The sequence below is a fragment of the Protomyctophum parallelum genome, assembly GCF_964188405.1.
Source record: "Protomyctophum parallelum genome assembly, chromosome: 2".
Classification (NCBI taxonomy): domain Eukaryota; kingdom Metazoa; phylum Chordata; class Actinopteri; order Myctophiformes; family Myctophidae; genus Protomyctophum; species Protomyctophum parallelum.
In genome coordinates this window covers 33,898,870-33,926,309 of record NC_139699.1, presented here as the reverse complement: position 1 = coordinate 33,926,309, position 27,440 = coordinate 33,898,870, and the positions used below count along the sequence as shown (strand labels likewise).

Below are 27,440 nucleotides of genomic sequence, written 5' to 3'. Positions count from 1 at the left end.
TTTTACAGTCTTTGGTATGACCCGCCCGGGGGTTGAACCCCGACCTCCCAGTCTCAGGGCGGACACTCTAACCACAAGGCCACTGAGTTGGTGTTGGGTACTTAGAAAAGAGCTATCTATCTATGCAGTGAATGCACCATGTCTCTGTCTGTGTGTACGTCTGTAATGCACGTAACTCGAGAACCGTTCGCCTCACAGACTTCAAATTCGACACACGTGTTCCACAATTACCCCACAGGGAGTGCCCTGTCTGCCACAGTCTGGTATATAGTGTGCTACAGTACAGTCTGGTATATAGTGTGCTACAGTACAGTCTGGTATATAGTGTGCTACAGTACAGTCTGGTATATAGTGTGCTACAGTACAGTCTGGTATATAGTATGGGGGGTGGGGCCCAAATTATTAAAAACAATTAAAAAATTAAAACAATTGCTGGAAAATGGAAAATAAGAGTTTAAATAGTATGTGGTGCATGCATGAACTTTCCTTAGTGGTTATATCTGTATTAATTTATGATGTATTTTCTCTATTACTATTATTTTTGCAGTCAGTTTGTATTGGGGGTGGGGAGGGGGGGCGGGGCGTGGGTCACGAGACATGGTCAAAGCATTTCCGGGGGTCCCCAGCCAAAAACGTTGAGAACCCCTGGTATAGAGTAAGTACAGTATGGTTACAGTACAGTCACGTGGTATATAGTATAGTATGGTACAGTACGGTACGGTACAGTACAGTACAGTACAGTACAGTACAGTACAGTACAGTACAGTACAGTACAGTACAGTACAGTACAGTACAGTACAGTACAGTACAGTACAGTACCTGCTGGAAGCTCTCTCTCAGGTGACTCTGGTCTTCAGGATGGCAGAACTCCAGGATGTCTTTCCCCAACAGATCCTACAGATTAGACACAACACAACACAGAGGAGAACTACTATTATTATTAATAATTCATAACTCCGCTATTTGGACGTTTGTGGACAAAAGCTGTATATAATATGAAGTGATTGACTCACTCTTTCTGCTTCATACAGTGGTTTGAATCGTTCCCTTTTTGAGGTCAATGGCAGTGGAAAATATCATGGGCTGGCTAAAGGTATTAACACATTTTGGGGCGGGAACCCCTTTTGGTGTTAGCATCATGTCATGCTTTAGCTATTGAAAAATAGCAGATCTACAAGCTCATAGCGCGCCACTCGGTGACCTACGAACTGGTAGGTCTGCTATTTTTTTTTAATCGAACAACGACTGACATAGAAACAATCTGCATGGTCCAGAGTGGTCTGTGTTCATACAGATACTTGAATGCAAAGCTTTCTTCTTTCAAACTGCATGTGTTATAGAACTTAATGCTATGCAATAAAATAAGATGTAAAAGGATTTACAACTGGACCAAACTCATTCACATCCAGGTAAAGTATGACATATATTTGAACCAACTTTTCCTGCCACATATTCCACTTTCGTACTTTCTTTTCCTCATGATAAATGAAGCAAATGGTTTATCATCCTTCTAGTGATGATGAGATGAGATGAGATATATACTTTATTGTCCCACGAGGGGCAATTTGTCTTGGGCAAAAGTGCATTAGTACATCAACGCTTTTTTTTAAACAGACAGACAATACACAAAAGATGTGAGAAGAGGTCTACTTTCTTCTCTCGTGATAAATGAATCAAATGCTTTCTCATCCTTCTAGTGATGTGAAAAGGTCTACTTTCTTCTCTCGTGATAAATGAATCAAATGCTTTCTCATCCTTCTAGTGATGTGAAAAGGTCTACTTTCTTCTCTCGTGATAAATGAATCAAATGCTTTCTCATCCTTCTAGTGATGAGAGAAGAGCTTTAACTCTTTAACTCTGTAAGACCAACCGGCTGGCTGAAGGAATGCCTTTATGGCACCGTTTGTTACAAGGTAAAACCTCTTCTTTGAACCTCACCGTTCACCTTCCCCTGTCAGCCCAATAATGCCTCACATACTGTACAACAGACACGGTACCACACATGCACAGTTGATAATGCAAAGCTGATCAAAGCTACACTATGGGACATCTGTGTAGCTTGGTATGCGGTCAGGTTTTTAGCTGGCTCAGGGAAGAGGACGACCCTGCCATGCATAATCCACCATAGATAGGTGAATGAACTGTATCTGTCTGTGGGCACTGAGGCATATGCTGTGCTGTGGCTGTATGAGTTGAGGATTAGAGGTATAGGTATTTTTATTATGCTGTAATATTTGACTCACTGCTGTCGTTTAGCATCAGTGCAATTTGAAATGTATTTTTGAAATGCAATGTACTATTTTGTAATGTAATATAATATATTTTGTAATGTTTTAATTTATTTCTGGACTCTTGGAACATTAGCCGAAAGGCTAAAAGAGATCCAAATAAAAATCAAAAAATCAAAAAATGGAGATGATCGCCCATGTACAGTACAGTACAGTACAGTACAGTACAGCTCTCACAGGAAGGTTGCTGAAGCACGTTATGCACACGACTGCTCAGCGGGGGGGTTGGGGGGGGCTTATCTGGGGTATTTTGTCAGGATGAAAATGGACCCAGAGAGTTATAGCAGAGATCAAAGAACGTCTCAGAAGCATTAACCTCTCCTTGACAGCTAGGGAACGTCTTCAAACTAACGACTGGAGAGAAATGTGATCCAGTCAAAGAAATAAAGAAGAAAAAAACCGCCAAGCTATATTTCACGCGCCCCATGCATAGAAGTATGACCCCGGAGCACGAGAATCTAATGAAAAGCTGCCCCGATTCCATTCTAAAAAGATACGGTGTAATGCGTTCGTTCGATTCCATTCTAAAAAGATACGGTGTAATGCGTTCGTTCAATTCCATTCTTAAAAGATACGGTGTAATGCGTTCGTTCGATTCCATTCTTAAAAGATACGGTGTAATGCGTTCGTTCGATTCCATTCTTAAAAGATACGGTGTAATGCGTTCGTTCGATTCCATTCTAAAAATTGATCCAATCTAACATATTAACAGTTTGACTGTTTTTTACGATTAACCCGCATTTTAATCAACCCCCCTTCACTGCCGAGATTGTTGTATTACCTTTAGAGCATACGCTGAATTATTTGGGCTTTTAATCCGCGAAAATCCATCAAAAAAAGCTCCCGTGGTTTGTTATGATCTGTGTGTAGCATCCACCATCTTGGTGCACCCGGAAGACGCACACAAGATTGGTTTCAATGAGGCGTTGCACCCAATGCATTTCCATTGGCCTCAATTTCCCAGAAGCCCTAGCAGCCCACAGCATGTGACGATTTCCGGTTTCGTCATCACAGCGAAGGCATCCAGTCTCATACTCCGCGACGAAGACGGATTTTCTTTTGATTCATTACATTACGGCGGATTAAACACATAAAACAAAAGGCGGGTATGTCCGATACGGCAGCGACATTAACCTGGAGTAATCCATTCCCGGCACGGAAACTGTTAAATACTGGTTCATCTTTGGAACCAGACCTTCAAAATCTCTTCCAAATCCGTCAACAATGCCTGCCATATGCATTGGAAAAATATGTGCGCGACATTTAAAAAAATAAGTTTTATCATAAGAATACTATTAGGAAAACTATAGGAAAACTATTGGTGGAAAGGTTTGTCTAACCCATGTTATGCTTAGCTGTGATTGGACCATAGCAGTTTGGGGAGGGGCTTAGCTATAGGTGCTAATTATCTGACCTGAGGCTGATAGCTGATGACGTTGATGCAGCGCGGGTCGACAAAGGTGATGACCCCGTCTGAGTTGTGACGAGACAGGAACTCTGTGGGGACCGTCAGACCGTTCATATCCATGGAGACCGGAGAGCTGGTGACCTGTTAACCATACAAACACACAGAACCGTTCATATCCATGGAGACCGGAGAGCTGGTGACCTGTTAACCATACAAACACACAGAACCGTTCATATCCATGGAGACCGGAGAGCTGGTGACCTGTTAACCATACAAACACACAGAACCGTTCATATCCAGGTCACATGAGAACGGACACATTTCAATTTATTTATTTGAGTCCACATTTATACAATACATTATCAAGGGCACACATATTTTCAGTTGCTTCTGATATACTAAGCACTCGAAACATCACGTGTCTCAGTGCTTGAGTCCAAACAAGCCCTAAATGTACAGAATATAGGCAACACATGAACTTATTCACAGCCGACATTGGTCACTTCAGTCTGTCATATTACCAACACAGAAAGTAAATCATGGGTACAAAAAGCACCTTCTCCTCCAAATAGACCGACTGCCTATAATGGAGGAGATTGAACAGTATGTTGCAAGCTACTTTGCCTTACACTTGGACAACCCTATAATCCTCAAGCCTCTGACCACTAGCCTGTGGACATGGCCCAGGCTGCCAAATATAAAAACGATGAGCTGACACGTATAGCCCAGTTGTATAATGGCCTGTACTAATGGTTGATATTTTACTTGTTTAGTAAGGAAAGCTTCCTCTAAACTTGAATCAAAAGCACAGCCAACTTCCAATAGAAAAACCTCTCTGCTGTTCGTCAATTATAATGACATCTGGTGTATTTGAAGTTATATTTGCAAATACGGTTGGGTCATTGCAATTAAACATTTCTGGTTTCACACAGGAATTTTTGTGAAACACAACAGAGGAATCAAACATAGGTGACACATCTTTGGCAATAATGTTCACAATTCTGTCATGCCTGGCTATATACAGTCCTTTGTAAATATCACAGCCGTTTAATATATGAGACAAAGGGCTGTATTTTGCGTGTCTTAAGTACCAGGTCTTATTCCCTAACTTGAGTAAACTAAAGACCTGGAGGTGTGATCAATGCTCTTTGGCCACTCAGAATAGCCAAATGGCATTGATCACGCCTCCAGGTCTTTAGTTTACTCAAGTTAGGGAATAAGACCAGGTACTTAAGACACGCAAAATACAGCCCATAGACTCTATGGTCTGATGCTGTCCATGGTGTAGACAGTGGTCATGATTATTGGGATACCAGATGGATAGATTCAGTTTGGTTGGCAGCACTTAGAGGCGTGCCTTTACTGTGAAGATGAGAATGTCCTCATCACTGCGTTGTTTAGAATTGAGTGGGACACGGAGTGATCAGCTGACTGGAGGCACGCACACGCGCCGTTGTTAGGGAGCGCACTTGCTTTTCCGTCGTCGTGGCTTACTGTTGCGCGAGCGTTGATTGACAGGTCAGTGATGCAGATTCAGAGACGTGCACCGTCTCGTTGTCCGCTCCTTTCCACTTCAAAGAGACACCAGTCCAGTTACACAGATCGTTCAGATCAGGCCAGTCAGAGTTTACACCAAAACCAGTTGCGTTGGTATCCAATTTACCACTGGGCTTCTTTTTGAACCCGAGGAAGCTGGGGGGGTCTCTTGTTTTGGGGACCGTGCGTCGCTCCAGATCGAGAATTAGCGAGGCTCTGGCGAGCTCTCTGACTGCCCGATCGTCACTGTTAAGCATGTTTAATAGATGGGATATATATGTCCATTCAATGTCCGGTACCCCTCCCGTTTACTGTGGAATATGAAGTCACGGGTTGTGTGTGCGCTCAGGCCAAACCATTCTCTCACTCGCTGTACAGTTTTGTTGTTCAAGTCATACAGTAACTTCTTTGGTAAATGGATATTGGAAAATTGATTTGATAGATTATTTTGGACAGGGCGACCTGCCCAATCGCTTCCAGCTTCATAACCAGTGGGAGAGGAGAGGAGTTTATCAGGTCTAGCCCTGGCCGTGTAATCTGCCGCAATCTCGTCCACTTGCGCTGTCCACTCCCCGCCGACATTACATTTGTGTCCGAGGTAGCTGTAAGCTTTGTGGCGTGCAAAGTCTCTGTGAGTCATTGTGTATTGTGAATGATGGGATTTTGTCTGATTTGGCATGATACCAGCGATTACCTCCACTCCTCCTCTCATAAAAGACAGCACATTTAGATTGTATCACCTGTAGTCCAGACCTCTCTAAGAAGGAGTCAGTGCTGGAAAGCATGTCTTTTATTACTCACACACACACATACTCTGCACTGGCTGCCGGTGAGTGCCAGATGCGACTTTAAAATTGTACTTTTCACCTATAAAGCCCTGAACGGACTGGCCCCTACCTACATCCTAGAAATGCTGTCCCCACCTAAATCAAAACGCACCCTCAGATCTTCAGATAAGGCCCTACTAGAGATCCCTAGGACGAACCTAGTCACCAGAGGTGGTCGGGCCTTTGCCGCCAGGGGACCCAGACTATGGAATGCTCTACCGGTGCATGTAAGATTAGCACCATCTGTGCCTGTATTTAAGTCACTTTTAAAAACTCACCTTTACACAGAATGTTTTTTACCCTTTATATAGGTGATTGTTCATTTTTAACTGCTGCTATGTTGTCTTCTTTTCTTTATGTTTCTAGTTTTTTAAACTGCCCTTGATTATGTTTTGCCATATGTTGTTTGTGTCTTTTAACCTTGTACTGTACAGCACTTTGGAACCTTGCTCTGAAAGGTGATATATAAATAAAGTTCATTACACACACACGCACACACACGCGCACGCACACGCACGCACGCACACACACACACACACACACACACCTGTAGTCTCCCGATGGCAACCAGGCAGTATTTTCCGGTCTGACCTGCCTCTGTGTCTTCATCTGGTATCGTCATGCCTGAGGGGAGAGAGACACCGGTGGACAGAGAGAGAGAGAGAGAGAGAGATTTTAATTAATGCAACACTGCTAACAAATGCAATCATTTATTTGTACATACATTGTTTTGTTTGCTTCGCTCCACTCTTGCTTTAGCAAATATAAAATGTATGTTTTCTCATGCCAATAAAGCTCCTTTGAATTGAATTGAACTGAGAGAGAAGTAAGGACCTTGAGATTATGTAGACATAAACCGACAGAGTAGAGACAGACTACAACAAGACAGTTGTGATAAAGTGTACTGTAAATGTTTATTCTCTCATTTGCTTATTATTTGCATGTTGCTGCGTGGAGAGCTAATCTCTCCTGCTGCTGATGTACGAGCATTTCTTTCCACATGGCGTCTCCACGCCACTGCCAGATAAATCATGAGCCACGCTGCCGCCAGACGTCCTACAAATCATCCAGGACAAATATTCAAATAGCGTTCCATCCACGCCCGTTCCACATTACAGCCCTGTCAGTCACTGACGATAGGCAGATCAATTCTGTTTTCATATCAATTAAATTCCGATATCTCCACAGCAGCAGCAGGGCTGTTAAAACAAAAACAACAAACAGTGTTGTGAAGAGTGTGTGCGTGTACAACATTATCTGTTCTGTAGCGTCCACATCCAACCAGCACATATCAGCACACACCAGCCTTCATCCATATGTTTCTGATTCATTCATCAATCACTCCATAAACGTTGATTATGAATGCCTTGCCAGGCTATCTCTCATTAACGTGGGTGCAGGCATCACTCACCCACAGCACTCACAGCAGTGAGCAGTCTCACTGGGATCGCCTTCGCCTATACCTACATGACTGCTTTAACGTGCATTGCGCACGAATGGGTAAAATTAATATAGTAGCCTACAAACATATTCCATTCATGGCGATGCAACTGTGATGAGTCATATGTAGACTTGAGGTGCTGCGTGCGTGCGTGCGTTTCCATACGTTGTTCATGTCGTAAAAACGAGGGCGGGGCTTGATTTCATAGGGCGTGCCAGATTGATTTCAGCCGTCACAGAATGAAATTAAGCAAGGATCAGCTGTTTGCGATCACTTCATAAATGCCGTGCCGACGTGAGCGTACTCCAAAACCGATGCTGGCATTTGAGGCAGATGTTACACTCCATTGATAAATGAGGGCCATAGCATTTATGTAGACATAGCACTAGTATATATGCATAGTTTCATTATATAGATATTCCACTGTTATGTTCTTAGCTTACGTATGATTCATGATAACTACTTTGTATGTATATGATGTATTACCATGCTTTTTGTTCTTGCTTAACACAATCAGCGCCGGGATTTCATTCAAAATAGAAGTACCGTAAATCCTCCAATAAACTCCTCCTTTCTATTAATTACCGGGCCCCTATTAATCACCGGGAATGGCGTTGAATTAAGTAATACATTCCGGCCTCCTTTTATGAGCCGGGGTTTTTTGTGTTGTTTTTTTCCCCATGTGCCGTATCTGTTACTTTCGCTGCTCTGGCTGGCTGTGCCTGTCACGTCAGCGTCCACTGTCCAGATGCCGTGGCCGCGGTGCTCGGCTCGCACACAATACAACAACAAAGTTAACTTCGGGAGAGAGCCCCCACAGATCTGCCCTTCATGCAACGAACGTTGGTTCTATAAATGGCAGATCGCTGAGCGTGTGGGGGGTTTTGCAGCCTGGCGCACTGGCGCAGCTCCATGCGCGTTGTGGATCTCTCATTTTATGGAACGAACGTACCACCGGTATGCTGTTAGCTTGTTGCTAACGGGACCCTGTTAGCAACAAGTCTCTCTCGCGCTAGAGAGAGACGCTCTCTCTAACACGTCTTTCTTTCTTTCTCTCTCTCTCTCTCTCTCTTTCTCTCTCCCGTTGAAGCACTGCAGTGTTGCACTGTTCTGATTTGATATTACCGGTATATGAAATAGCCTATCATACATTTTATTTTTATGTTATTATTTGCATCTGAACTTGTCAGTAGCCTAACTGTAGGCCTTTACCACAGTACTGTGGTAGTCTATCTCAGTTGAAGTTATATACCGGTATATTTGTGAATGTGACCAGATTTGACTGAGGGACTGCCATTGTATTTTTATTTTTTTCATGTCATATGAAAGCAGGGAATCATATAGCTTCAAATGACAATGACATTGGTTATTCAAGTTAAATTGATGTGTTGATGTTATTATGGTATTTACCATAACAGTTAAAATGACCATTGAGCACCTGCAACTGCACTGTTCAATATTTCATGAGGACTTGGTTTCAATAGGCTACATGAGCCCAATACATTTTACTGTGTTCTAACTGACCCAAAATGTGATTTGTTCATTATGATCAGTTTGAAATTTTGAAATAAATTCCTCCTTCTTATAGCTGCCTCCTTTCAATAAAAGGCCGGTATCGGGATCGGTTGAGACAAATAATAGCCCGGGTTCCTAAAAGAGGATTTACGGTAATGTCTGCTAAATGCTAAATGCCTAAATTGTAAATTATAAAGACTAATCATTGTGTGTATTCCTGCACTGCATCGAGTGATCTTGGTACATACTGTAGAAATTGATTTATTGAAGATTCTGACTTTCAAATGTAATGTAAACGTATGTTTTCTCATGCCAACAAATCCCTTTCAATTGAATTGAATTGAATTGAATTGAATTGAATTGAATTGAATTGAATTGAATTGAACTGAACGTTTTGGGGAGCGTCAGGGAGACGTTATCGGGGGAGAGATCTGAAGCACTGTGCCGTTGGCTCTCTGGGTGACCCTGAGGTTAATAGCACTCGCTCTGCATAATGATAGCAGAAAATCACCACAGCCCCAGCAGACATTTATAAAGCTGTCCGAACCAAGCCACGTTCTGGCAGTTGTACTGAAAAGGTCACATTCTCTCCACTCCATTAAAGTCAACCGCGACATCTGAAATGTGAACGTTATTAACGTAATTATGGATCCAATTACGGCGAGGGAAGGGTGACATATAATTTGGGAGGATTCCCTTGACAATTACCATCTCTGGTCTGTTCGCTGTCTCTGCAACCAATCATTTCATCGCAGCCGACACAGGGTTACAGACGGGCTGCTCCACATCTGTGGTCATTTGGACAGCAAAGTTTGATTTAGTTTTAGTCATAGCTCATATTTTAGACAGTCAACTGAAAAGTTTTAGTTTTGGTCTAGTTTTAGTTGACTAAAGAGGTCAGTGGACTAAACCTACAGTTGACGGGCCGTGATGGCGTCATAATGGCAGATTGCTGAAAATAGCTGATCTACAAGCACACAACACGCAGCGTAGATGTGCTATTTTCAGAGAGTCAACAACCGAGTGCAACCAAACATACAATGACTTGTCTTTTAGTTCTTCCAGGTTTCTTCTCCACATTTTACTCTACTTTTTACTTATTTAGTCTTAGGTATAGTCATCATATACTTGCTTTATATTATTTAGTTTATTCGACTAACATTTTTCCACATAGCTTTAGAGTTTAAAGTATTTTTTAAACGAACACTGCTCCACATCAAAATACGACTGAAGCCCAACACTTTGTCCTTCGCTGTGAGTGAGACAGAGGACGGTTGAGTAACCAGATGGTCAGGAAAACCTGCTAACATCTGGAAAAAGTACCAAGGGTACAGTGTGTGTGTGAACATGCTATAGTGATAATTGTTATGCATCTGCTTTTTATGAATGTACATGTCTGTCTCATGTCATCTCGTGACTCTACAGAACATTCCAAAGGCTTCTATTTTTAGAAGCCATGAAAGAAAGCGAGGCATGTGTCAATGATTCTGACACACATGTTGTGTGTTTGTACGACACCTGGAAATGTTCCAGTGGAGTCTGTAGACACACGCGCGCGCGCGCGCGCGCGCACGCGCACACACACACACACACACACACACACACACACACACACACACACACACAGAAAACAAGCGCTCCAAGGCTAAGATGTCATGTTGCGATGCGTGATGTTATTATTTTACCGTCAGCCCTCATCACAGACACCTGGCATCATCACACAGCAGGGGGGGGGGAGTGGTTAACTGATTATCGCTGACTAATGTAAACACTGTTGTTTTGGAGTGTGTGTGTGTGCGTGTGTGTGTGTCATGAATACCGTTTTCTGCACAGTAAAAATCACACCTGTGTGAATTGAGGGGCGCTCTTATCATCGTTACATCATCAAGATGTAACATGTCGATTTGCTCGTACACTTGACGTAAATTCTCCATTCATTGTCAATGGTATTTAAACTTTGTGTAGGATTAAAATCTACACTAATGAATATAGGAGGGGCTAGTGGCCCTCAAAAATCACACTCCTGTGAAGTGAGGGGCGCCCACTGTATTTATGTCAGCCACATGACGTCTTACGTGGTCATTTAGTGCACTACACAAACATTAAAGTCCCTAGACTTGGCTAATCAAACGAATTAAGTGCTCTAAACAGCATTAACCCATTTAGAACTGAGACCTCATTCTACAGAATGTCTTCTAAATTATGACAGTTTTCTGAAAAACCTACATTTCTATGACAGTGGTTCTTAAACTATTTCATGTCAAGGACCCCAGAAATGAATATGTAATTGGCCACCAACCCAATCTGAAAATATGTTGTTCCAGGGGACCCCCCCAAAAAAGCAAAGATTCGAGTTAAAAACGTTCATTCTGAAAGAATATATATTCAATGATTTACGCCACATTAAAAAAAAAAAAGCATAGCACGGCACCTGCTATTTTTCAATAGCTAAAGTATAACATAATGCTTAAAACACCAAAAGGGGTTACCGTCCTGAATGGGTTAAGTTGAATTCTGAAAATATAAAATGTAAACCTTATAGACTGCGGTGGACAAAGTACTCGCGTCCGAACATACTCAAGTATTCAAAAGTACAAATTACTAAAGTAGTTTGAAATTTAGACAATTTCCTTCCCCAAAAAACTGAAATCTTCAGAAATAAAAACAGAAAATCACTGGTGGTCACCAATATGGATATACGTATGCAACACGCTCTGGGATGACCTGACACTGTGTGGGTAGTTGTGTTTGGTGGGTCAGTGACTGCCTGACCTGACACTGTGTGGGTAGTTGTGTTTGGTGGGTCAGTGACTGCCTGACCTGACACTGTGTGGGTAGTTGTGTTTGGTGGGTCAGTGACTGCCTGACCTGACACTGTGTGGGTAGTTGTGTTTGGTGGGTCAGTGACTGCCTGACCTGACACTGTGTGGGTAGTTGTGTTTGGTGGGTCAGTGACTGCCTGACCTGACACTGTGTGGGTAGTTGTGTTTGGTGGGTCAGTGACTGCCTGACCTGACACTGTGTGGGTAGTTGTGTTTGGTGGGTCAGTGACTGCCTGACCTGACACTGTGTGGGTAGTTGTGTTTGGTGGGTCAGTGACTGCCTGAGGCGCTCTGGGATGACCTGACACTGTGTGGGTAGTTGTGTTTGGTGGGTCAGTGACTGCCTGAGGCGCTCTGGGATGACCTGACACTGTGTGGGTAGTTGTGTTTGGTGGGTCAGTGACTGCCTGAGCCGCTCTGGGATGACCTGACACTGTGTGGGTAGTTATGTTTGGTGGGTCAGTGACTGCCTGAGGCGCTCTGGGATGACCTGACACTGTGTTGGTAGTTGTGTTTGGTGGGTCAGTGACTGCCTGAGGCGCTCTGGGATGACCTGACACTGTGTGGGTAGTTGTGTTTGGTGGGTCAGTGACTGCCTGAGGCGTCCCAGGCCTTTTCAAACGGAGCGTTCCCAGCGGATACGGGACACGTCCAGGGCCGTCCCGCGGCTCTGATCAAAGCCAGGCCCGTTTCTAAGAATGTTCCAGACCAAAAGCAGCTGCTTTAGGTTAGACCAGGCCAGAGCCATAGAGTAAGACAGAGTTACGACAACTCCGTTCACTTCATGGGGCTTTAGTCCAATGGAGGATCTCCTACATAATAGACTTCTATTGGCGAAGAGCATTACAAACAGTGACAAGTCCTGGACTAGAAGTTGGCAGAATGCACTGGACTCAGGGCAACAGTCCAGCCTTAATGATCTTAAATCCCTTTATTTTAGATCTTTTATTTTTAAATAGTACAACATAAACATTACAGATACTTTAGTTGTCACTGTAAAATAATTTAAAACAGTTGTCGTGTTGCACACATGCCTAAAAATTGCTGATATTTGCGCCGCCCTCGTTGAAAACAATGTATTTAAAACTCTGTCTTAACCCATTCTGGGCGGGAACCCCTTTTGGTGTTAGCATTGTGTTATGCTTTAGCTATTGAAAAATAGCAGATCTAGGTCTGCTATTTTTGAAAAATCTAAGACATTTTTTTAATCTGATCTCAGGTCAGAATGGGTTAAGGTCTCCACACACCGGGCGCAATTTCGGATTTTTAAGTGCCTTCATCGGTTTTCTGAAAAACGCGCCCAGTGTGCAACCACCTTTACTGTATGGCTCTGGGCCAGGCCACGGTCAAGTTCACACACAAGACTAAGCAAGGAGGGGCAGAGAGGGGGGAGGAGGGGCAGAGAGGGGGTGGGGAAAGCATAGTTGTTAGTTTAGGATGTGTGTTGTTGCACGTGTGTACCTGCGGGGGGCCACGCTTTGATGTAGCCGGTGCAGTGGACCACGGAGTACTGCGCCTCACCCTCCTTAGACGGGCCAAGGCCGTTCCTGTCACACACACACACACACACACACACACACACAGTCCTTGAGTTCTTGGTACACATACTGCACAGCTGTGAAAGCTTCATGGATGGTCGGTGGTCTCGTTTCACACTGTAGAAAAAAAGGCCAACGACGTCCATGCTCATCCCTAAGCCAAACATGGGCAGGTACAGACAGACAGACAGGTGCAGAGCGACAGACAGACAGACAGGTGCAGAGCGACAAACAGACAGTTACAGACAGACAGACAGACAGACAGACAGGTGCAGAGCGACAGACAGACAGACAGGTGCACACCGAGGGCTCCAATGTGACGGATTATTTGCTGCATTGATTTTGAGCTCAAAGCTCTTCCTCAGAACAAAGAAGATATTTTGAGCTGGAAAAGTCACAGTTTGGAGCCTACAGGGCCAGAGAGAGACAGACAGTTTGGAGCCTACAGGGCCAGAGAGAGACAGACAGTTTGGAGCCTACAGGGCCAGAGAGAGACAGACAGTTTGGAGCCTACAGGGCCAGAGAGAGACAGACAGTTTGGAGCCTACAGGGCCAGAGAGAGACAGACAGTTTGGAGCCTACAGGGCCAGAGAGAGACAGACAGTTTGAAGCCTACAGGGCCAGAGAGAGACAGACAGTTTGGCGCCTACAGGGCCAGAGAGAGACAGACAGTTTGGAGCCTACAGGGCCAGAGAGAGACAGACAGTTTGTAGCCTACAGGGCCAGAGAGAGACAGACAGTTTGGAGCCTACAGGGCCAGAGAGAGACAGACAGTTTGGAGCCTACAGGGCCAGAGAGAGACAGACAGTTTGGAGCCTACAGGGCCAGAGAGAGACAGACAGATTCTGTTGGGTAGGGTCGGGAATCTTTAGGATTTTAACGTTTCCGGGTCCATTTGGTTACACTCTCAGAGTTATATACCTCATCCTAGTAGGAAAGTCTGTGAAAGATTTCACGTAAATTGCACGCTGCGTTGATGCATGATCTGAGGCTTTTTGCTCAAAACGGGCAAATCCTGTAAACTTTGAAAGCCAATGTTAAGCCAATTAGGATGGAATATAAAATATCGGACAGATCCGTCTTGAACACATGACTATAGAGACAGTGTGTAACGATTTGCAGGATTTTTGTACAGAATCTGGAGGAGTAATATAAAATAAAAAAAATTCAAAAAAAGTCGGCCTCCCGGTGGCGCTATAACAGGCTGTTCTGGAAAATGTGGGGCAGAGGTTCATCGTTGGCATCCAGGGAGTGTGTGTGCAGAATTTGGCATCGACCGAGTTAACGGTGCCGGAGATTAGCTGTACACAGACAGACAGACACACACACACACACACGGACAGACACACACACACACACACATGGACAGAGTGCAAAACATACTCTCTCCCCATGCCTTCGGCCTGGTGGAGACAATAATAATAACGCTTTACCTGTATCTCTTCCTCATGTTGGACAGTCGGTTTAAGGAGATGTGGTCCAGAGGAGCGCTGCCACACCTGGGGACGGACACGGACGGGCGCGCACACACACACACACACACACACACACACACACACACACACACACACACACACACACACACACACACACACACACACACACACACACACACACACACACACACACACACACACACACACACACACACACACACACACACACACACACACACACACAATTAGTAGCTGTAGACAGAGCATAGTGCACGGTGTATAATGGTTCCTTCATAAACAGGAGGCAGGAAGCACATTCAAACCCTAATTAACACATACTGTCAACAAAACGGATGTGAATTCGTTAAAGAAATGTCAGGTTTTCATAAAATAATGGCCAGCCAAAATGCATTTTAGTCGGTTAAATTAGTTAGTTTTGGTCGACTAAAACCAAACTAAAATATGACAAACGAAATCATAATTTGCTGTCCAAAATCCACCAACGCAGACCTTTGGAGCACCGAGCAGAACACAGCTGGCAGACAGAGATACCCCGCTATGGCAGCTCTGCTCGCCTGCCATTGGCCGACACGCCGTTTGAACCACAGTGTTTAGGCCTGCCATTGGCCGACACGCCGTTTGGACTACAGTGTTTAGGCCTGCCATTGGCCGACACGCCGTTTGAACCACAGTGTTTAGGCCTGCCATTGGCCGACACGCCGTTTGGACTACAGTGTTTAGGCCTGCCATTGGCCGACACGCCGTTTGAACCACAGTGTTTAGGCCTGCCATTGGCCGACACGCCGTTTGGACTACAGTGTTTAGGCCTGCCATTGGCCGACACGCCGTTTGAACCACAGTGTTTAGGCCTGCCATTGGCCGACACGCCGTTTGGACTACAGTGTTTAGGCCTGCCATTGGCCACCACGCCGTTTGGACCACAGTGTTTAGGGTTTGCCGTGAGCCGTGAAAACTTGAAACGCATTTCCCCGATTGACCAGACGTGCAATCGGAGCCTGATTGTGCTTCGTGGGGCCTCTTTCGTTCTGCGCAGAAAATAGAACACACACTGAAACTGGAGTCAAAGTCAAATGGATCACAGATTGGCGCTTCATGGTGTACAATCAAATGATTCCCGAGCGCAGCACGGCTGCAGCTCACCGCTCCTTGGCTGCGGCTCACTGCTCCAAGAGATGGGTCAAATGCGGAGAACAAATTTCACTGCGGTAACGTGACAAATCGTATGACCTTGACCTTGACAAGCCCGGTGACGTATTGTACAAGCCCGGTGACATACTGCATACAGGCAACCCGTTGAGGCCCTTTGCTATAGGGTTAGGTTGCTTCTGGTGGGGGGTCCATGGAACAACATATTTTCAGATGTGGGTCGGCGGCCAATTACATAAGGTTTTGGTGGTCCTTGACATGAAAATGTTTGAGAACAACGACATATATGGAAACATAGGGTTTTTCAGAAAACTGTCTGCATTTAGAAGACATTTGTATAGAATCGTCCTCAGGTCGAAACGGGTTATTTCTTCTGGCATTGTTGTGTGGTACATTGTGCTGTGGAGTCAGAGGAGTTACGTAACGTTAAGGCCTGGAGCTGATAATGCCTTCCCTGAAATGTTGTTCCACTGGAGCAGCCCATGAACTGTGTTTATGTGTCACAGGCAGTCAGCTGCGTCGCTTGTTGTTCACTACTCTGACTATAGGACAGTCCCTCCTCCCCCTCCCCCTCCTCCTCCTCCAGCTCGCACACTGTTTTCATTTACACAAACTCCTCCAAATAGAATCCTCGTTAAATGAAAACAGCGTCCGGTCGGTTGGTCGTTCCTACACATTCCTGACCGGCTGCATAACAAACTGATTAGCGTGCCATTAGCTGATGGCACGATGTGGCTGATGCACGCAAAACAAGTCCAAACACACACACACAATTTTGCTAACACAGCATTAAACAATCACTCGCGTGTATACATCAGGAATAATTGAGGAACGCGTGCGGCTAAAAATAAGCTGGTCTGACTCATGGTCAGAGCGAGATCAAAGCCGTCGCTGCGCTGCAGACAGTTCGCGTGTCTCAGTGACGGAGGCGAGATGGCTTTCCAAACATCCTGACCCAAGGTGAAATAAACAAAAAACTAAATTCAGATTCTCTAATTCAGGAGACATGGGGGTTCACGTGTGTGTGTGTGTGTGTGTGTGTGTGTGTGTGTGTGTGTGTGTGTGTGTGTGTGTCTCAGTGACGGAGGCGAGATGGCTTTCCAAACATCCTGACCCCAGGTGAAATAAACAAAAAACTAAATTCAGATTCTCTTTTTCAGGAGACATGGGGGTTCACATGTGAGTGTGTGTGTGTGTGTGTGTGTGTGTGTGTGTGTGTGTGTGTGTGTGTGAGTGAGAGAGAGAAACACTGTCACACATCTTGAATGGATGTTATGCATACAAAGGAATGTACATAGCACGCCATGATAGAATAGTGGAACTCATAGCTTAATAGGACATATCAAAATTTCATGCATCTTCAGTGAGAATGTACAAACATTCCAGGGTCATTCCATCCATGTTCCAACTCTGTGATAACCAGAGGTGAAAGTGGCTTTCAGTCCATGCAGGAACTCCCCAGAAATTAGGACGTGGTGCAAAGCGGCGCGGACGAAAATTTGTTGGGGGGGTCAAACCACCCAATACCCCTTAAATGCATAGAAAACTGCATTTTGGCACAGTATACCTAACCTATAACACAATACAAAGACAACAGGTCTTGCAAATCATTAGTCCAATTGTCTCTTGCAATGTGCAACGTCTTCTTCTGAAGATATCAGATATCTGATAACTATTTTCCCCATCAAAGCAAATTTAATTAAATTAAAATAAGCACACATTAAACAGCTTTTTACTGTTTGTGTTTACTTACAATAAATTACTGTTTTTGGAAACCAAAAGATGTTGAGAATGGAGCAGAACATACTGTAGTACATTTTTGCGGGGGCCTTGACTACAAAGTACTATTTCTAGTAGGCCTACAATCTTTTGGATTGCAACCCCACATTGTTTCTTCAGGAACCATATTTCTAGTTATTACTTGCGCAAGCAGAGCGCGCAAGTAATAATTCCGCCTGGTCTCTTCCGCCGTGACAGCTGTCCCGCCATTCGATGTTTATGCAGAAAAACATCAAATCTGTGCCTGTTTTGCTGGGACCAAACGACCACAAATGACCATATCTCTTACGTCATCATTTAGAGCTAGTCATACATATACTATATACATAATTAGTAAAAATAAAATAGCAAATTGTGCCTGATCTGCTGGGACCAGAGTACGTGGTGTGTATATGTATGACTAGCTCTTAATGATGACGTAAGAAATATGGTCATTTGTGGTCGTTTGGTCCCAGCAAACCAGGCACAGATTAGCTGTTTTCTTGCATAAACATCAAATGGCGGGACAGTTGTCACGGTTTTTGGTGCAAAGTAACCACAGTATACCGCTAATCAACTTACAACTACACACTCTATATGGTATATGTATGTATACGTATGTCCTACGTCATCATTTACAGCTAGTCATACGTATACTATATACATAATCAGTATAACATAAAATAGCAAATTGTGCCTGATCTGCTGGGACCAGAGTACGTGTTGTGTATATGTATGACTAGCTCTCAATGATGACGTAAGAAATATGGTCAATTGTGTAATCTGGTCCCAGCAAACCAGGCACAGATTTGCTGTTTTTTTGCATAAACATCAAATGGCTGGACGGCTGTCACGGCGTATGACTAGCTCTCAACGATGACGTAAGAAATATGGTCAATGAACCATACATATAATAAGTCACTGCTTAAAAGCAGTAAACCACAAGTTAAAACTATGTATGTGTGGAACAACGATGGCATCCAAACACTACAGGGATGTATTTGTTGCACTGACTGGAGCCTCTTCTATAGCTTAGACTTGGAGGCTACATTATACAATTCAAACGTTCCTTCACAGAGATACTGAGATTTAACAGTTTACAGCGGTCGAAAGTACTTGCACGCTCTGCTTGCGCACTAGTTGGCCATTTATGGCCTACTAGTGTGCAACAAGCAAGTATGCACTCGACAGAGTGCAGTTCTAGTTATTATTATTACTAGTCCTTACCCGTTCTGAATATATGAACAGCAAATTATATTTAGTGTGGGTAATGCGATGTAATAGATCAAATTACTGATAGGCAGGGAATAATTTACAGATGATCTTGGGAAGTTGGGGACTGTAGGACATAATGTTATAGTTGTAGATTTTCCTATGCAAGTCAATGGGAAAAAATATTCACTAATAGATGCTGTACTTTGTAGACGGTCCCTATAACCGCTCAGCTGACCGTCTGCTGCCCATATAGATGCATTATAATCTACTGTGTTAAAGTCGGAGGTTGGCTTTTTGGGCTTCAAATCAAGTTGCAGTTTTTTGTGCTTTATCTAATCAGGATAAGAATGAGACGTTTTTTGTGATTTAGGAATGTTTCGTTCCTGAGTACTCAAGTGGTGTCGACAGGGCAGCCAAACGTTAGTCATTGCATTTGTCTGTATGTATTTTATCATTGTATTTTACGGGATGTGTGTTTCCCTTCCGTCGAGTGGTGGCTTAATTTATTGATATGTTCTGATCCAACAGAGCCACCCCGATAGATAATCATTCCGTTGTGATCGTGGCCGTGCTGTTCAATGTTTCACATTAGGTGCAGGAAAGATGAGATCTGTAACTGCGCGACGCGCGTCGTCAGTGAGCAGGCGTGTCACCCGCGTTTGGTTTGAAGTTATAATATGAAGTGACGTTCAAACATTGCATTGCAAAAAGTGGTCGCGCACACATACGCACACACAGCTTAAGTAGTTTACACACACGCTCACAGCGAAAGTAGTCTGCACACACACGCACACACACACACACACACTAATCCAGCCAGGCAAGGGCAGAAGGTTCCTATTATAACGACAGTGGGTGCCCTACCTCAGAGTAGCCTGCGCACGTTTTTAGCGAGGTGCTAAGCAAGGGTTGTTTTTGTATATCAATCAATCCGTCCACTCCATGTGCGTGCGCACGTGCACTCTTTGCGTGCGCGGCTGCACGCTGTTTCACCCACGTTTGGTTAAAAGTTATATCAAGTGATCCCGTGTGTGGTTTGAATCGTCAATCGCCTGTCTGTGCAAAGGGGGAGGGGCCTGAGGTGGTGTACTGTGGAGCAGATCATTGCAACTTTGCCCGTGGGATCGTGTGGTGATGTAAAAACAATATCTGTACAGTAAATATGACAGTTGCGTCGGTAAAAAGTAGCCTAGCTGGATTGTGGGAGCGTGCAGTTTTTTTTTGGCATGGAGAGATGTGTGCTAATAGTGTGGCTCGGTCGGAGATAGACCACGGACAAATAAACGGGTTTTTATTCACTATTAATCTTATTGGAAAAATGGCTTCGTTAAGACCTCCATATTATTATGGTCAATGCCTGTGTGAAAAGTGGGAGCGATTGGTGCAGGCAATGAGGAGATAAGGTGGTGTTTCTGACATTCAGACATTCAGACATTTGCTCATTTATAGTATGATGATTACCTGTGCTTGCTACTTGCAGGGTCTCTGCTGGCTTATTATCCAGGCTAGGTCTCTGCCTCGTCCATCTGTCTCACTGTCAGTCTCAAGCCACTATGGTCTCAATTTGCTCTGCATCTTCATCCCCTGGCGTTGTTTTTCTAACTTTTTCTTTAACTACATTACCAGCTGGTTCAACTCTATCTTTTATCTTAAACAGTTGAGCTGTTGTTCGTTGCATTGCCATTTTGCTTAAATTATTTGTTTAATTGCATTCTTCTGAGTGGCTTCTCATTCAACAAAGGTTGCCGACGTTATTTTCATTATTTCCTGTGCTTATTTTTTCCTTTTCGTTCTGAACCAATCAGAACTAAGTATTTCGCTGTGTCAGTCTGTCAGCCAACCATAAACTGTTTTGAACGTTGGTGGAATTTAATTTGTCGTAGAGCCCGCCTACTACATCAGGTCATTATGCACGCATATCTTAGGGTTAGGCAGATGAACGTCCGTTTCCGTATCTGCTATACACCGGATTGTCAACCTGCAAAGTGAACTGGTACTCCCTGGTACTCCCTGCACATCCACGCAAAGTCATGCGATCCGAAGGGAGAGAACCACTCTCCTGAGTCTCCTCTCTCCAGTCCGTGCGTATGGTGGTGGTGGATTAATAACAAAGGATCGCATCGCTGACAGACATAAACACACTTACACAGAAGCACTTCATTAAGAAAACTCAACTAATAACACTTGTGTGTGTTAATCTGCCCGATTCTGACGTTAGTACTATATAATGTTTTGATTGTTTTCCTCTTGGACATGCGTTTGTCAGGTCTTACCGGGTCGGAGCTCACTTTCACCCCTGGTGATAACTCAGATACCTCTGACAGCTAATACACCAGATAGTGTTGTGGTTGATGAAGAGTCCAGAGAAGTGTCTGTATTAGAGATAGCCTGCACCTTTGACCACAGCAGCCTAGAGGAAGCCTTCATGACCAAGGTCATAAAATACTAACCACTTCTACATAACATCTCAGAGCTGGGCTAATAGGTGCAGACTATTTGTCTTTATATGTGGCAGCTTAGGGCATTATACCTGGTTGTTAGAGGGTTCCAACAACTTGGGATGCCTGAAAAGGATTGGTTAAAATGTGTTTGTGCGCGCGCGTGCATGCGCGTGCGTGTGTGCATGGCATGCGATCATGCATGTAACGGATGCAGGGACTGCAGGAAGGACAAAGGCCACACGTGCACTGTGGCGTGCATGAGAGACCGGGGACACACACACACACGCGCACGCACGAGTGGTGGCGTGCATGAGACCGGACACACACGTGCGGTTGCGTGCATGCAGAGAGCCTATATGCTCTAGCAGACGACAATGATTATTGGAATATATGTGGCGGACCTCAAATTATCATATATATATATATATGGAGCTATCATGTGTAATTATCTCTGGTGGTATTCATATGGAAACATCAATCATCTAACGGTAAACCCAGGGGGGAGTTGAAATATGCATGCTGTCACGTCGGAACACTGAAGCATATGGCTTCAGTCACTCACTGTGAAATGGGTCATGGGCACGCACACACACACACACACACAGGTCCAGGATACGACCTGGACGACACACACACACACACACACACACACACACACAGGTCCAGGATACGACCTAGACACACACACACACACACGTTTTCTTAAAAACAGGTGTAAATCATATCCTGGATGATTGCGCGCAGCGATACGAAGGTTTCCTGGTGCGTGTGAAGGTTTGTCACACTCGGTTATAAAGGGCATCGTACGGAAGAGAGGTTGAGCAACACTCACTCGAGCAGATCAGATTAAACTCCTAGCATTACAGTACAAAATCCTTCTTTTCAGCTGCCTATATGATCTCAGCTCTTTGCAACGCCTTCCCTGTCTGTGGCAAGCTTTCACTTTCTCCTGTCTATTTGTTTAGAGGAAAGGAGGATATGTCAAAAGATTCTGGCAACATGCCATTAGGCATTATTTCTAGGCGTTGTGTGCCAGTGTTGGCCTCCCCGTGTGTAACACAACACAAACAAATAGTGAAGCTAACAGCAACGTGTGGAGAAAATTATTTTCTTTTCGTTAAAAGTTGTTAGGCGGTAAAAGAAAGTTGCCCCAAACCTGCTCTGCTGTGCCGCTAGAAGGTCGATAAGGATGGCAATTTTGTGCTACATTACTGCTTCGTGGAAATAGAAAGGTTGGGAAACCCTGATTGAATTAAGTGTCTCTATGAAACCAGAGCCTTACCATGGACCCTTATAGATCTACAGTATAAGACCATAGCCTTACCATGGACCCTTATAGATCTATAAGACCATAGCCTTACCATGGACCCTTATAGATCTATAAGACCATAGCCTTACCATGGACCCTTATAGATCTATAAGACCAGAGCCTTACCATGGACCCTTATAGATCTATAAGACCATAGCCTTACCATGGACCCTTATAGATCTATAAGACCAGAGCCTTACCATGGACCCTTATAGATCTACAGTATAAGACCATAGCCTTACCATGGACCCTTATAGATCTATAAGACCATAGCCTTACCATGGACCCTTATAGATCTACAGTATAAGACCATAGCCTTACCATGGACCCTTATAGATCTATAAGACCATAGCCTTACTATGGACCCTTATAGATCTATAAGACCATAGCCTTACCATGGACCCTTATAGATCTATAAGACCATAGCCTTACTATGGACCCTTATAGATCTATAAGACCAGAGCCTTACCATGGACCCTTATAGATCTATAAGACCATAGCCTTACCATGGACCCTTATAGATCTATAAGACCATAGCCTTACCATGGACCCTTATAGATCTATAAGACCAGAGCCTTACCATGGACCCTTATAGATCTATAAGACCATAGCCTTACCATGGACCCTTATAGATCTATAAGACCATAGCCTTACCATGGACCCTTATAGATCTATAAGACCAGAGCCTTACCATGGACCCTTATAGATCTATAAGACCAGAGCCTTACCATGGACCCTTATAGATCTATAAGACCAGAGCCTTACCATGGACCCTTATAGATCTATAAGACCATAGCCTTACCATGGACCCTTATAGATCTATAAGACCAGAGCCTTACCATGGACCCTTATAGATCTATAAGACCATAGCCTTACCATGGACCCTTATAGATCTACAGTATAAGACCATAGCCTTACCATGGACCCTTATAGATCTACAGTATAAGACCATAGCCTTACCATGGACCCTTATAGATCTATAAGACCATAGCCTTACCATGGACCCTTATAGATCTATAAGACCAGAGCCTTACCATGGACCCTTATAGATCTATAAGACCAGAGCCTTACCATGGACCCTTATAGATCTATAAGACCATAGCCTTACCATGGACCCTTATAGATCTATAAGACCATAGCCTTACCATGGACCCTTATAGATCTACAGTATAAGACCATAGCCTTACCATGGACCCTTATAGATCTATAAGACCATAGCCTTACCATGGACCCTTATAGATCTACAGTATAAGACCATAGCCTTACCATGGACCCTTATAGATCTACAGTATAAGACCAGAGCCTTACCATGGACCCTTATAGATCTATAAGACCATAGCCTTACCATGGACCCTTATAGATCTACAGTATAAGACCATAGCCTTACCATGGACCCTTATAGATCTACAGTATAAGACCATAGCCTTACCATGGACCCTTATAGATCTACAGTATAAGACCATAGCCTTACCATGGACCCTTATAGATCTATAAGACCATAGCCTTACCATGGACCCTTATAGATCTATAAGACCAGAGCCTTACCATGGACCCTTATAGATCTATAAGACCAGAGCCTTACCATGGACCCTTATAGATCTATAAGACCAGAGCCTTACCATGGACCCTTATAGATCTATAAGACCATAGCCTTACCATGGACCCTTATAGATCTATAAGACCAGAGCCTTACCATGGACCCTTATAGATCTATAAGACCAGAGCCTTACCATGGACCCTTATAGATCTATAAGACCATAGCCTTACCATGGACCCTTATAGATCTATAAGACCAGAGCCTTACCATGGACCCTTATAGATCTATAAGACCAGAGCCTTACCATGGACCCTTATAGATCTACAGTATAAGACCATAGCCTTACCATGGACCCTTATAGATCTATAAGACCAGAGCCTTACCATGGACCCTTATAGATCTATAAGACCATAGCCTTACCATGGACCCTTATAGATCTATAAGACCATAGCCTTACCATGGACCCTTATAGATCTATAAGACCATAGCCTTACCATGGACCCTTATAGATCTATAAGACCATAGCCTTACCATGGACCCTTATAGATCTACAGTATAAGACCAGAGCCTTACCATGGACCCTTATAGATCTACAGTATAAGACCAGAGCCTTACCATGGACCCTTATAGATCTATAAGACCAGAGCCTTACCATGGACCCTTATAGATCTATAAGACCATAGCCTTACCATGGACCCTTATAGATCTATAAGACCAGAGCCTTACCATGGACCCTTATAGATCTATAAGACCAGAGCCTTACCATGGACCCTTATAGATCTATAAGACCATAGCCTTACCATGGACCCTTATAGATCTATAAGACCATAGCCTTACCATGGACCCTTATAGATCTATAAGACCAGAGCCTTACCATGGACCCTTATAGATCTATAAGACCAGAGCCTTACCATGGACCCTTATAGATCTATAAGACCAGAGCCTTACCATGGACCCTTATAGATCTATAAGACCAGAGCCTTACCATGGACCCTTATAGATCTATAAGACCAGAGCCTTACCATGGACCCTTATAGATCTACAGTATAAGACCATAGCCTTACCATGGACCCTTATAGATCTATAAGACCAGAGCCTTACCATGGACCCTTATAGATCTACAGTATAAGACCATAGCCTTACCATGGACCCTTATAGATCTATAAGACCATAGCCTTACCATGGACCCTTATAGATCTATAAGACCATAGCCTTACCATGGACTCTTATAGACCGATTCCGTAGCGGGTCTCATGGTCGCAGCCTACGTATTTCCTGTAGGCGGAGACGACACATCTGCGGTTTCCCCGCACCAAGCTTCTACTACAATGAATGGAGAAGTGACTGATGTTAGTCTGCTTCAAACGTTACTCTTTTACCTGCTTTTTACTAACACTAACATTACAAAGATGCCCAGAACATCGGGATGAACCTGTGTAGTTTATGGCTGCTCCAACAGTAGTGTCAACATAAAAAATAAAATAAAACGGAATGTCAAAATATCTACCGCGGTGGCTGAGACCAGAGCCATAGAGTAATGGTTGAGAGAAAGCCCAACAACCGTCGGTGAGGCCTTTAGGAGGGCCATGCAAGCAGCAAGCGGAACCGCAGTACCATGACCCTGCGGAACCATTGCCCACCACTCCTGAATGAACTGTCTGGTGCTGGGACTCTGGTGCAACGCACAGGTCCTCGCTCTGGTGAGAGCAGGAGTGGACCTGGTGAGACGTAGGAGGGGCCCGGACAGGAGACAACCCACAGAGCCTAGTCCCTCCATGTGCCAGAAGTGTACCTCCAAGCCCTGGCAGAGTAGTTCTGGAGTAGTTCCAACGGATTGTGTGCCCCTGGTTTTTCCCTAATGGGACTGATTGAGGGTAGCTACTGGGACGTAAATCGGGACTTGATCACTCCCGGCTGGGTTGCCTGAGTGAGGGGTATGATGTTGCAAGACCCAAAACCCCGTTGACCTCAGGATACATCACTGAGGATACGTCCCAGGTGCATCCATGCAATGTTTTTTGTTATAGAGACAAAGCAGTGAAAGATACATAAAGTCAGTCTTACCCAATACCCAATCTTTCTGTTTTAGGAACACAAGGCTGCTGTACTTTATACCTCATACTAAGCATTAAAGTATGAGGTATAAAGTACAGCAGACATGTGTTCCTAAAATAGAAAGATTGGGTATTGGGTAAGACTGACGTTATGTATCTTTCAGGACCTTTCACTGCTTTGTCTCAACCATTACTCAATGGCTTTTGTGGAGATTCTGGACAACGGTGTATGCCACAGACTCAAGGCCGGGCACTGCACTCCCTGTGGGGGTGTAGAACGCGTGTGTCAAATTTAAAAGTCGGTGGGGCAAACGGTTCTCGAGTTACGTGCATTACAACCACACATACACGTACGTACGCACACAGAGACGTGCCGCATTTATAGTAGGATGACTGAATCACTTCCCCATCATTCCAATCTATCACATAAATCATTCCAATCTATCACATAAGAATTTCTATTCCAGAAACATCTGTGTGTGGAACTGTGGATATTATAATAATTACATATAGGCTGTATAAGTAGAACACTCACTGATTAATAACGGCTTCAGACTTCAAAACCTGTCACTTGTTTTTGGAACATTCTGTGCTTTCTCTTTCTTCTCTCTCTCTCTCTCTCTCGTCTCTCTCTCTCTCTCTCTCTCTCTCTCTCTCTCTCTCTCTCTCTCTCTCTCTCTCTCTCTCTCTCTCTCTCTCTCTCTCTCTCTCTCTCTCTCTCTCTCTCTCTCTCTCTCTCTCTCTCTCTCTCTCTTCTCTCTCTCTCTCTCTCTCTCTCTCTCTCTCTCTCTCTCTCTCTCTCTCTCTCTCTCTCTCTCTCTCTCTCTCTCTCTCTCTCTCTCTCTCTCTCTCTCTCTCTCTCTCTCTCTCTCTCTCTCCCCTCCTCCTCCCTCCTCCCCTTACATAAGATGCACTGTCTACATTTAAACATGTTTACCTGTCAGAATTGTGTTATGGCGTTGAGGGATTACCTCATACCTCCCCGGATCTCCAAACACAGCGGACATGAATTCAAAACACGTCAAGGGTCTTTGGTTTGTCTGATTGTGTCTGACAGCTTAACCACCCATCAAGACCTGAGGCCAGATTGTACAATTGTCTTCTATATCATGAGTCAGTTTTCTGAAAAACCCTTTGTTTCTATATCA

General features: G+C 44.1%; 1 protein-coding gene across 3 annotated transcripts in view; it reads right to left on the bottom strand.

The window, feature by feature from the left end:
- The window catches only part of arnt2 (aryl-hydrocarbon receptor nuclear translocator 2), a 103,643-nt gene that overhangs the window by 44,915 nt on the left and 31,288 nt on the right, over nt 1-27,440 (bottom strand). For all 3 annotated transcript variants that reach the window (XR_014568933.1, XM_083759563.1, XM_083759564.1), the window contains exons 7-11: nt 14,809-14,874; nt 13,299-13,384; nt 6,607-6,683; nt 3,703-3,837; nt 820-894 (exon numbers count right to left, since the gene is read on the bottom strand). Coding sequence is in view for 2 of the 3 variants with exons in the window: in XM_083759563.1 (XP_083615689.1) it covers nt 820-894; nt 3,703-3,837; nt 6,607-6,683; nt 13,299-13,384; nt 14,809-14,874 (439 nt within the window). In the remaining variant the exon portion in view is untranslated. The remainder of the gene's footprint in view (nt 1-819; nt 895-3,702; nt 3,838-6,606; nt 6,684-13,298; nt 13,385-14,808; nt 14,875-27,440) is intronic.